Source organism: Mytilus edulis, chromosome 14 (assembly GCF_963676685.1).
Source record: "Mytilus edulis chromosome 14, xbMytEdul2.2, whole genome shotgun sequence".
In the NCBI taxonomy this organism is placed as follows: domain Eukaryota; kingdom Metazoa; phylum Mollusca; class Bivalvia; order Mytilida; family Mytilidae; genus Mytilus; species Mytilus edulis.
The window spans coordinates 14,262,874-14,276,528 of record NC_092357.1 but is presented as its reverse complement, the minus strand read 5'-3'; the positions used below and the strand labels follow the sequence as shown (position 1 = coordinate 14,276,528).

The 13,655-nt window shown below is 32.1% G+C and overlaps 1 protein-coding gene across 2 annotated transcripts in view; it reads right to left on the bottom strand.

Annotated features, from left to right (window-relative positions):
* Window positions 1-2,134: 2,134 nt before the first annotated feature.
* The window catches only part of LOC139502628 (CTD small phosphatase-like protein), a 36,454-nt gene continuing 24,933 nt past the window's right edge, over window positions 2,135-13,655 (bottom strand). For both annotated transcript variants that reach the window (XM_071292158.1, XM_071292157.1), the window contains exons 5-8: window positions 11,138-11,230; window positions 9,708-9,806; window positions 9,001-9,087; window positions 2,135-6,100 (exon numbers count right to left, since the gene is read on the bottom strand). In XM_071292158.1, coding sequence (XP_071148259.1) covers window positions 5,966-6,100; window positions 9,001-9,087; window positions 9,708-9,806; window positions 11,138-11,230 — 414 coding nt within the window. In that variant the 3' untranslated portion in view covers window positions 2,135-5,965. The remainder of the gene's footprint in view (window positions 6,101-9,000; window positions 9,088-9,707; window positions 9,807-11,137; window positions 11,231-13,655) is intronic.

Here is a 13,655-nt window from a genome sequence, read left to right as displayed (position 1 = left end):
AATGAACCTGAAACTTCGTTATTAATATCAGTATTCAAACACACATATATATGGATTTTTGTCAATTTTGTTTTCATATTATTTCTTTGTCCTTTTTATAATTTTGTATTTTCTTCAAAAGAAATGATGCATCATCAAACCAAAAAGATTTTATTTTATAAAACTGAGAGGAAGGTTATCTTGTTTCGCTCCTATTGAATATATTGTTCATAGTAAAATTTCTAATCAGAACTTCTTTTATTCAATAAAAAATGAAGTAGACATGAGTAGAGATATAAATTTTGGCTGTGTGTACTGCCCAATAAGAAGAGGCAGACATAGTCACATGATGTGTGTACTGCCCAATAAGAAGAGGCAGACTTGGTCACATGATGTGTGTATTGCCCAATCAGAAAAGGCAGACATAGTCACATGATGCACTGAAACAAACAATCTATTTACAAGTATACAGGGTATATTCTCTCTATATATATCAAATTATATTCGGTTATGAGCATTCAAGGAAAATCATTAATTGTTCTGTTATAGTGCAATCTATAATTTATTCAGATTGATTTTCAAATTACAAGAATTAATATTTTGGTTTATCATATCAATTAATGCCCTTTCTGTAGGTATGAATTTACAATATAAAACTATAAAATTAACTATAGATTTCTTCATTTTATGCTTATTTGATATTCTATAAAACAGGATCAAAATTTCTAAAATGTCTAATAAAACAAGGACAAGGGCGTATCTTAATTATGTTCCAATGATCTTGATACATTATACAATATATTTTTTTAAACATAATTTATAAAAATGTTGATTTTTAAATTAACACCATCAACATCCTTGTAACAATTCATAAAATTTCCTTAAAATGCTTATAATTTGAAACTTTATATATATATTTATATAATAATAGTATTATGGACGTAGCAAAAATAATGCTATTTCTATGTACAAATTTCATAGTGATTAACAATGCAATTATATACTTTTACATAAACACTTTTGTTTACATTATCAGCAATAAAAGAGACATAAAATGTAAAACAAACATAAACAAACAAGGAAATAAACAATCATTTATCACGGTTTCCAACTGGTTATGTCACTATCACACATAAGGGGAGATAACTAATCTGAAATTTATAAGGGGAGATAACTGAGCTGTGATATATAAGGGGAGATAACTGAGCTGTTGTACATAAGGGGAGATAACTGAGCTGTAGTCCAAATATGATTTGCAAACAGACTTCAGTATGTTTAAACATCTTTCAGAAACATAACTTTTCAATGAAGTATTTTGGCCCACCCCTAACTGAAAGTTTAAACATGCATGTAAGGGGTGTTCCACCATTATTTGAAATTTTTAAAACTCAAAATTTATCAGGCTTGCCCCATCTCCTGTTCCCCAGCTGTGTTCAAGCTTTGAAGTATTTTACCCTGAATTAAACCAAAAAGTTCTACAAGTACGAAAGTTAACGGAACAAAATGTCTCCTCCAATTCACACTTAAGGTGCTTGCAATGTAAATCTTCCAGCTTAGTATGCTAAAATTTCACATAATTCGAAAAAAAAATCTCCATCTATAGACTATATGATATTTGCTAAGGGTGATTCACATCAAGGTTTTTTTCTTCTCATTTTTGCAGTTAACTTGACGAAGTTTAAAAATAATTCAACAATTAATTTAATAAAAATAGAATTGCCTTATATATAGGAAAAAAGTATTTTGAATGTATAAAATTAAGAAAAGAAGAAAGCTTTTTAATAGAGCCAATAATTTATTGTTTATTTAGTAAATCAATAATGATTGTCTGTAGCGAAAACTAATGGAAAAAGTTGAAACCAATATTTAATTTTCTAGTAGCAAATTCAACTTTGTTTTAAAACTGATAAATAAAAGTCCTCAGGAACAGAATATCCAGATTTCAACTTTTTTGTTTCTGCGTTTAGTAACTTTACCTTAATTTTGAAAGTGAATTTCGATGAAAATCAATTATATTTGATAATTAATAGAGAGCCACACAGTAAATTCGTATTGTATGCATACCAAAATAAAGCCTTCCTTCAAAATAAACAAAATAAAACTTCTATTCCTATAAAAAGTCTAAATTTTTTTTTTTTAAATATACTAAAAATAATTTTCTCTGGAATATAATCGAAACTAAACGAAGGAAGGAAAAATATAATTCATATGCTAATTAATGTTTAAAGAAAATATTAATATTGGTAAATAAATTTTATCTGTCAATATGTTTTATACTCAATCAAGTCTTCATGAACTTTTTATTACATTTGTATTAGACTTCATGCACTTGTTACATGCAAAATCATAAAAATTCCATAAAGTTAGCTATAGGATTCCTGCCAAAAATGTGTGGTTCCTGAAGAACAGTGTCAGATTTTTTTTTTAATGAAGCATGGATGTCAGACTCAGAAATCAAGTTTATATTTTACTTCATCGTGTAATTGTGGTCCTATCATAAATTCACTGCTACTTAAAGTCAAAATATCTATAATTTTTTGGACCATTCTTGGAAGATACTTAAACTCTGACAAAAACAGGACAAATTTTACATTATGACCTTGTGCACTCCTTCAGAAAACAAAAAGTTAACACAAAAGTTAGAACAATATATTTTTTCAAGTTTGAGGTATTTTGTGGATGCCATTTTAAAAGGACTCTTAAAATATCATAAAACTAGGGACTGTCTCAATAGGTCAAAGTTATTTTTTCGAAATATCATCTTTCTTATCAAACCAGTGTTATCCTCTCCTTAAAATTCATGTTTGAAAATAGATGTCTTAAACTGTTCTTCATACATATAGAAACTTGACAGCAATAGAAATAGTCTTTGCTGATTTTGAGATATTATATTTACATGTACATAATGTTTGAAATCTAACAGAACAGTTTCATTTCTAATTGATTCAACAATCTTAATTATTGCAAAAAAAAAAAAAAGTCGAAGGATTTCAACTTCAATTTATGAATGAACCTTTTACAAATATTATAGGCTCATGTTTTATTATTTATAAGGTGTGTTCACGTTTACGAGATATTTTAAATGAACTTTTAAGTCACAAAATGTTTCGTATGAAACAAATCTTAATTCTAATATTAAACTGACATCAAAGAATATTTTTTCAATATTTTGATATGAAACTATTTCTATTGGGTCTTGTCCACTAAAACATTGAACATGAAAAGGAAAACTATTCTTTCATATTGTCCTGCATACGATTGCATGAAACATATCAAAGAATGTCTTTCTCTCCTTAGTTTGAGACAGTCCCTTATTTTAGTTTGAGACAGTCCCTTATTTTAGTTTGAGCCAGTCCCTTACTTTAAATTAAAAACATACAAACAAATATTTCATAAGATAATATTATATACAAAGTTAATAAAAACAACCCATGATAATTTCATGTTATAAAATATTATGTTTACAGTGGAAGCTAGGATGTGTGTTATGGCAAAGCTTTGATCTATGTTGCAATGAAGCTTGAATCTAAGTTATATAGAAGCTTATTTGTTTGAACTACTTAACTCTATACAGATATGTCTCTTAAGGTTATCATTTAACTGATAAAAAAGTTCATTCTTGATGGGCAATATTTTTGAGAAGTTTAAAAGGAATTTTTGAATAGGTCGTCATTTTAACTCTAATGTTTCTGTTTAGAAGCTACAAAAATAGTATCGACACAAACCAGATTTTGTTTTCCTCTGACAAGGATAATTCTATAGATGAGTTGGACATTTCAACTAAGCCTAAACAATGCTGATATATTTTCGCCCATTAATTCGTAAGCCATTCTGTTTACACACATCATTTGTTTACAAACAACTATGACAAAGACACCACACAAATGATCGATGAATATAATTTAAGAATATTACAATCAGTACATAAGGCACCATCATAGAAAAGTAATTTACATATTTAGCAATGGTTTTAACACTTTCTGTTGTCAAATAATGCCACAATTAATCAATTTATTAACACCATGATTTCATTAAAAACAATTTAAATAAGGAAAAAATTTGGGAATATTTTCACATATTAAAAATGTTATTCTGTTCCGATATGGAGAATTTATAATTAATTGTGGCTCAATTTGTACAATTCTTCTTCTGATATACAGTTACAGCTCCATTAATATTGACGATTACGAACTGAAATTCCCAGAATAAATTGTATGGTAATCACAAAACATCAGTGTAATATTAAAAGGGTCATCTCAAAATTCCTTTAAGGACTAAAAGGGTTTTATCATAATTGTTTTTAGACACAATTCCATTTAAGAGAACTTGAAAGATGACCTTTTAATACTGCTTATGCTTCCTTCCCTTTCAAACCTTGTGACATATTCTTTTAGAGGCAACAAAAAATTTGAAACATAATTTTACACAAAACTACACTTTACCATGTTTACAGCTTATTAGTAACAAAATAAGGTACAGTTTTATAAAGTAATAATCTGTATACATAATTAGACAGAAGATAGGTTTAGAAAACTATCGCATAAGAACATTTCGTTAAAAAATTTATATAACTAAAATAGAAACATTATAAAAACTATTAAAATCACAAATTTGTTGAGGTAAAAAAACATCTTGGTACACTCAATCATCACAACATTCCAGGGTCAAGTGCAGTAAATTCTTAAAATATTCCTATTTATAAAATTATCAAAAAGAAGTAAATGCTGGGGAGTATTTCTACTGGTCAAGAGAATTATTATCAAATTTGAATTTTTGTTTTACTGGATATGTATTTCTGAAGTTGGAAATTATCATAATTAATATATGCCTTATTTTGGTTGACAAGTTTTTTTTAATTGATAGAAGGTGAAATTTTGACTTATACAAACACTTGCATAAAGCTATTCATATAAATTTTAGAAAATACTGCACTTAAATTTTAACACACTAGCAATCTGTCAAACAGTGAGCATATGTTTCCTTCCTGAGACAAACTGACACTTAAACCTATTTCTGTCACTTCATTTTTAACTCTTGTATATTGTTGTGGAACTCATAAACTGTTAACTTTTGGATTGCTGTCTCATTGGCATATTATTAAATGGATAAAAAGCAATATAATTAACACAAGCCCTGAAGGATTAATTTTGCAATGGAATTATTTTTTTATTCCACAAAAGCTAGTAATTACAATGCAGAATTTTGGAAATTTGTTTGAGTATACCCCTTCGGCTGATCATTAGATACTCAATAACCTGAATTGGGATTTGGCTTCACACCAATTTTCAAAGCAAATTGGTTTTCTTGCCTAAAGGTTTTAACCCTTTTAGAGTAATCAGTAATCAGACAAAATGCTTAACATTGATTTGATCTAAAGAATGTTCTATTCACCGTAATTTGATGTTTGAACTCTTAAAGATGGAGATGAGGCTTGGAAGATTTTGATGGCATATCAATTGTAAATTAAAAGCCTTGTTTGTGCCTGATTTGAACATTGAAAACCAGCCTGATAAAAGTACGGAAGTATTTCATGTCTCAGGAAGGAATAGCTCTGTTTAGAAGATTGACATTTTCGATGTATTTATCTATGAAATAACATAACTACATCACACGTCACATTTTTTGGCACAGTTTCAGTACCTTTTAAACAGTGTGAATGCACCTCAACATTTTTTAAATAACATGCATTTTGCTTATTGAAGCTCTGTCACATGTCACAACCTTTATAAAATTCCTTTGTCCGATCCCATTGCAGCTTACTATTCACTGCAGAGCAGCTACTTCCTGTGATGGTAATTCTTCAGCAATATATAAATTTTCTTGCATATACAAAACTGAAAATAGCACTCAGTTAATTAATAGTTATCACCATGTAGTTAGGTTTTTCTCCTTGATATCCAAGGTCAATTAGGGTTTATCACCCTAGTAACCACAATTAGGGGTGTCCACCTCTGTAACCAAGGTCAAATTAATTAAATAGCCTATACTAGGAAGAGTCTGTATTTTGTGCATTTCGTAAAAATGTATAACAATTGTCCACTTTTGCTAAAGCCTCAAAAAATGGTATAAGGTCACGTAATTCTGTATCCTCCATATCATCAAACCAGGACTGTACAGGCACCTGCAAAAATAGATTAAAGAATGCATTAAAACTAAACCAAAACTGTACAGGCACCTGTCAAAATAGGTTAAAGAATGGATTAAAACTAAACCAAAACTGTACAGGCACCTGTCAAAATTATATAAAGGATTACAATCATAGTATGTAGTTACTTGATATAGTAAAAGATCTCTTTTTAATTTGTCATTTGGTCAATTGTCCTTTTTTGTTTTTTTTTATTTTTAAACCAAGCTTTTCCAGAAACATATATATGTTTATATCTGGTTGTGTGGTAGTCATTCTCTAAGTAAGAACTTTTTTGTTGAGATAAAGTAACATGATATTGACATCACATTTTATCATGCTTCACCAAAATTATTTAGATGTATGGTCACTGGCCTGTTATCTACAAATCTACAATCTTCTGGAGTTATCTCCCCTTCACCTTCATCATGTTTATACATTCAGTGGCAACTAAACTTTTCTATCAGCTAGATAAAGATTAAGTTTCACATAACTTTCTTTGCAAACATCCCTAGATGACTTTTTGAATGGTTGTAATTTTTGGGGCCCTTTATTTTGTTGTTTTGTGTAAGCCAATTGCAAGGCTCCATGTTGAAGGTCATACTTTGACCTGTAATGGTTTACTTTTACACATTGTGACATTGATAGAGAGTTTTCTAATTGGCACTCATACCTCATCTTCTTGGTATCTCATATCTATTTGGTAAGATATCAGTAAATTGTATTTTTCTTCACAAGGTGCATAACCTTGAAACCATTTTGTCATGCACACAATTTGACAATATATAAAACATTCCATCAATTATCACAATGTCTGTCTACTACACCCCACCCTCAATGCCCAAACCATCCCTTGTCTACTACACCCCACCCTCAATGCCCAAAACCTCCATTGTCTACCACACCCCACCCTCAATGCCCAAACCCTCCATATAAGTATTGACATCATTTAACAATAGGAGGATAAAGAAACCAGGTTCATCACTAACTTCTAAACATTTCATTTCAATACCAAAATTTGTTAGATGGTAGATGTTAAAAATATTTTGTGCCTCTAACAAACTTTTTAGAGATTGACTTCAAAAATGTTAAAACCCGAACATTTAAACTAATCCAAGAGTCTTGAAATGAGAAAGGAGAACTATCTGCTTTCTACATGCTACCTCCCCCTTCCCAACAGAAACAAATACTCACAGCATTGTCTGGATGGAAGATATAGGAGACAGGAGAATTATCTACACTCCCCCCCCCCACATAACAAATACTCACAGCATTGTCTGGATGGAAGATATAGGAGACAGGAGAATTATTTACTATCTCCCATCTACACTAACCACTCCCCCCCCCCCCCCCCAACAGAAACAAATACTCACAGCATTGTCTGGATGGAAGATATAGGAGACAGTAGAATTATCTACACTCCCCCCCCCCCACATAACAAATACTCACAGCATTGTCTGGATGGAAGATATAGGAGACAGGAGAATTAACTACTATCTCCCATCTACACTAACCACTCCCCCCCCCCCCCCCCAACAGAAACAAATACTCACAGCATTGTCTGGATGGAAGATATAGGAGGCAGGAGAAATATCTACTATCTCCTGTCTACTCTAACCACCCCCCCCCCCCCCTTTCCAACAGAAACAAATACTCACAGCATTGTCTGGATGGAAGATATAGGAGACAGGAGAATTATCTACTATCTCCCATCTACACTAACCACCCCCCCCCCCTTTCCAACAGAAACAAATACTCACAGCATTGTCTGGATGGAAGATATAGAAGGCAGGAGAAATATCTACTATCTCCTGTCGACTCTAACCACCCCCCCCCCCCCTTTCCAACAGAAACAAATACTCACAGCATTGTCTGGATGGAAGATATAGGAGACAGGAGAATTATCTACTATCTCCCATCTACACTAACCACTCCCCCCCCTTTCCAACAGAAACAAATACTCACAGCATTGTCTGGATGGAAGATATAGGAGGCAGGAGAAATATCTACTATCTCCTGTCTACTCTAACCACCACCCCCCCCCCCCCCCCTTTCCAACAGAAACAAATACTTACAGCATTGTCTGGATGGAAGATATAGGAGACAGGAGAATTATCTACTATCTCCCATCTACACTAACCCCCCCCCCCCCCCCCCAACTTAACAAATACTCACAGCATTGTCTGGATGGAAGATATAGGAGACAGGAGAATTATCTACACTCCCCCCCCCCACATAACAAATACTCACAGCATTGTCTGGATGGAAGATATAGGAGACAGGAGAATTATTTACTTTCTCCCATCTACACTAACCACTCCCCCCCCCCCCCCCCCCCAACAGAAACAAATACTCACAGCATTGTCTGGATGGAAGATATAGGAGGCAGGAGAAATATCTACTATCTCCCATCTACACTAACCACCCCCCCCTTTCCAACAGAAACAAATACTCACAGCATTGTCTGGATGGAAGATATAGGAGACAGTAGAATTATCTACACTCCCCCCCCCCCCACATAACAAATACTCACAGCATTGTCTGGATGGAAGATATAGGAGATAGGAGAATTAACTACTATCTCCCATCTACACTAACCACTCCCCCCCCCCCCCCACTTAACAAATACTCACAGCATTGTCTGGATGGAAGATATAGGAGGCAGGAGAAATATCTACTATCTCCTGTCTTCTCTAACCACCCCCCCCCCCCCCCCTTTTCCAACAGAAACAAATACTTACAGCATTGTCTGGATGGAAGATATAGGAGACAGTAGAATTATCTATACTTCCCCTCCCCTACTTAACAAATACTCACAGCATTGTCTGGATGGAAGATATAGGATCGCGCGAGGAAGGATAATTATCTACACTCCCCCCCACTTAACAAATACTCACAGCATTGTCTGGATGGAAGATATAGGAGGCAGGAGAATTGTCTACTATCACAACTTGGCTTAGTTCTCTTCCTAACCGACTTAAGTCCTGTTATTAATAGAAAATTGTACATATTACTTAAATATGCAAATAAAGGAATAAATCATGTTTTGGTTACAGAAACTATGCTCTGACATGTGTTGGTGTTTGTTTTCTCATTTAGTTCATATGTATGTTTTCTTTTTTTTTCTTCCTGTTTTCTTTCTTTCTTTCTTTTAATATGCCATCTCTGTAGGATAGGTATTGCCTTTTTCTTCTTTTGTTAACTACTTTCTTTTTATAACTTCTACTTGATCTCAGAAGCCTGATAAATTTTTATACAAAGAAACAAAAATATCAAGTTCTCTACTTTGCCATGTATGTAACATTCTATCCCCAATACAAAATAAATAAATGTTGATACATAGAGATTGCCAGAATTCAAAACTGAAACATAGCTTTTTATTCATGACTTGTTCTAGCTATTGAGTTGCATGTAACATAACTATCCCTGATAGAACAATACTACACATATGTTGGTGCATAGGGTTTTCCTCGAAATTCAAATTGTAGGCATAATTTAGGGTTAATTCATGGCTTGAACCAAAAGAAAGGTCAGCAAATCTACACAGTGTTTATTGATTTCAACATAAAATTGCAATTTTCTTTATAATCATGATAATACATACCTTTACATAATTCCCCCGATGAAAGACACATGATTCCCTGAAGAGACGAGACCTAAAAACTCCCCATTTATCCAGTAAATCTGCTACTGGATCCGCATACTGCAAAACAAAAAACTCAACTTTATCAAAATTTTATTTTCCCTTTTTAATTTGATTTTGAAGCTATTACAAATTGAAATAAAATAGCCCAACAAATGTTTGGTAAGAAATAACGGACTGATGTTTTTACTAGTCTTCAATCAAACAATCTTTTGAAACATATCCATCAGTAGCTATTAAAATATGAAGATTAATCGTACCGCGGCTAAATTATCACGTTGTGATTGGTTTAATGCCGTCACGTGGTGACCCCCTATGAGACTGTAGGGGGTTAGTAAATTTCATAGGGGTTTCGTGATGCAGTAATGGTGACGTCCTCTATTAATGTTGTTGTGTTTCTTTGATTATTTTTCAACAAAACGCAGCAGAAAAAGTCCAATAAAGTCCGATAAATTCTTTATACGGTTAACTACTGATCCCCTATGGATTGTATTCACCGTCTATGGATCATAGACGGTGAATACAATCCATAGGGGATTTGGCCTCTGGCCTCACCCCCTATGGATTTTACTAACCCTCATTGGATCCGTAGGGGGTCAGTAGCGAACCATATAACTTATAGTATAATGCTACTTTTATGACATTATAAGCAGGGTTTTAAACAGTTTTAAACATGTGCATACATAAAACAATCAAGAGTGTTATGATAACTTTATAAATTATAATTATTTATGTCTATGCACTTTTTTTGTTGTAACAAAAATGTATTTTTCATATCAAAAGACTCACTTTTTCACTGTACAAGTGGCATGAATGACACTTAAATTGATTTTGGGTGTTTGAGGTAAAAATGTAGCTGTCTTACTGAAGTTCACTACATATATGACATAGCTCCTAATTATTTGTATTTTTAGTATTCATATGAAATAATTAGGGTAGTATTAACCATGTTTTAATTTGGTGTCTAGTCTTGTAATGCTCTGAGTAAGATACAGACATTTCTGAAGATTTACCTCACGTTCAGGGTGCTCAAAATCAAATGTTAAGAAGTGTTTAATCCAAGCTCAAAAAGTAAACCTAAACCTATGAAAACTCCCCGTGTCTTATGATAGGTATGCTTGTCTTTATCTTATTTTTTTGTCTGGTGTTGCACTTCTCAAATTTTTTTTGGGTTTTGAAAACAGTCTTAACCTTTTGATAAAATTTTAAGATGCCAAAGTTATTTTGATCACAATATGCAATGCATGTTCATCAATGGTGCAAAAATATATATATATCAAATATCCAAAAGTAACAGATGTTAAGGAGCAACTTATCCTAGCAGTAAAAAGGGCATCAAAACCTGTGATGCAGTCATTTCAGAACTCCTCTAGTTTCTACATAATTCTTACTTTTGCTAAACTTGCAGTAAATAACACACATTCAAATAGTTCTCCCATTTTCTTTAGGTACTCATCTACATAAGGCCTCTTTAAAACATATACCTGCAAAAAAAGAAAACAAATATGAAATGTTTTTATGTAACTATTTTTTCATATTCAAGTGATTGTCATAAGTAAGTAACCTGCTAAACAGTATGGGTTTTCTCTTTGTTGAAGGCCATACATCTGATGGATAGTTGTCTAATCATGCTAATTGGTAATTATACCATATCATCTTATTTTTTATCCTGGACAGTAGATCATTTCTATCATGTGATGTCTGCCTCATCTAAATGTTTCTGATATTTGGAGGATTGGTTTTAGACTTTTTATTGTTTCTGTCTTTTATTAAAAAAAAAATATGGACATGTTATGATTAATAACTCAACATATATATAACATAGACAGTGTCTATTGCTGAGACAACATATTGCTATTTCTGCTGGTTATTTTATTGTGTCTTTGGGTTGCTGTCTCCTTATGTAGTCACTGTATACAACACATCTCTACCTCAATGTTAAAATGTACACATCTTATTCATGCTTTATTTTAATGTACAATGTGTATTTTTTAACTCAATCATAGATTTATTCACCATGGCCTTATTACAATTATAAACATCCATTTAAATGAAATAATACCCTTTCCTTTTATCCCTATTATCCAACAAAGAAAGTATAAAAACAACATTTCTCTGGTACCCATTGTTAATCAATAGACTGTAAAGCAGATGGGATTACTGTATTATTCAATAGATGACACATTGTCTACTGATCCTGAACTGGGATTAACAAAAGTAACAGGAGATATCTGTACTATAAAACACCCTAAGAATGAACAAACAAGATAAATCTTGAGCCATGGTCACTAATTATAACCCCCACCCCCTCTTTTAAACAATAGTCAGTTAATAGGCCTAGGATACCTTTAGGAGATATCTGCAGTACAGTACCCCCTTCTTCAGGTAGTATGAGCGATATAGGTGAAAATGCACACAATAAGGCAAAGTCAAATAGTAGTTTTTACAAGATATACTAATACACCCCTCCCCCCTTTAAGCATTTACTTAACAAAAAGTTGATAAGTGATAAAAGTGAAAATGTGTCACACAATATATGCTATAGCATGGTCACTTAAAATTTAAAACTTTATCTATAAGAAAGCTTCAAATTCATAGTTCTAAGATAAAATGCAACACAAATTGCATACATAGCCATGATATGTAGGAATGCATAAGTATTCAATCAGGAAGTTGGTTAGTGATGCTTGTGAAAATGCATCACATAGTCATAATAGTATGGCATTATGCTTAAATGAAGTGTGACAACAAATTTCAGTATGCTTCAATTCATAATTGCAGGGATTCTTGATTTAAAAAGTGTGGCACTCTCTACATGAGCCATCTGATTTAATACCATATGAAGACTGAATATAGGTGCATACTTAAACATCCCCTAACAGCCATCACCCCACTTTGACAAGGGTTTAACCTCAGTGGGAATAATACCATGGTGAACATATTTCTTTCCCCAATTACCCTTGCGGTACAGAGAGAGATCGTAAGAGGGTATCCAAATGATACACAGGTATATCTAGCAATTTTTAAAATGAGGAAATTTTTAACTTCCAGCTGTGTTATAACTTCTATTATAATTTACACTATGTTTTTATCAATAAACTATTACATAACATTTTTTTTTAACACAATTTTTTTCCTGAGGTCCAACATGAATAAATCTTTTTTTGAGGGTCAGTCAAATAAATACCAAACAATTTTTTCTTATGTGAACTATTGACTTATAGTTTGCATGGTTTATTCCATTAATCTTTGAACCAATTATGTAAGATTTAAAAGTTATATTAACGTTACAGTCAACCCATTATAGAGTCTTAACTCGACAGACCAAAAACACTGTGACCAAATGTTACAACACGATATTTAAATGTAAAAATCAATTCATTATGTATAGACTTTCACTGTGAAAGCATTTGTATAAATATTGTGTATTCAAAAGACTTTAAATGGATACAAGTATATTTAAACTGGAATATCTGAATAATAAATAACTTCAGATTTTAGTTGTATTATATTTCTGTACCTCAAGTATCAAGGTATAAAATCTATCACAAAAGTTACAGAATCTGTAATACACAAGCATGTGACAAGGATGAAAATATTTGCATTTTAAATTACTTTTCCTTTAAATTCAAATCTTTACCTATGATTTTACAACTAACTTTTCATATTCAAGTTTCATGAATGCAATCTTTAGACCAAAAATATTAAAGAATAGAGAAATATTGCCCAAAATATGAAAACAAGATCTAGTGAAAGTACAAACACTTTTATTTGAAATCGTTAATTGGCTCACAATTTCTGTATTTATTACACTCATTTGATAGAGATGGAAGCAGTTTTATTGAGTGAAGGGAAGGATTCAGTTGTGAAATAGCTGCTGAAATTTGCTATTAGCATCTTTAAAGAGAA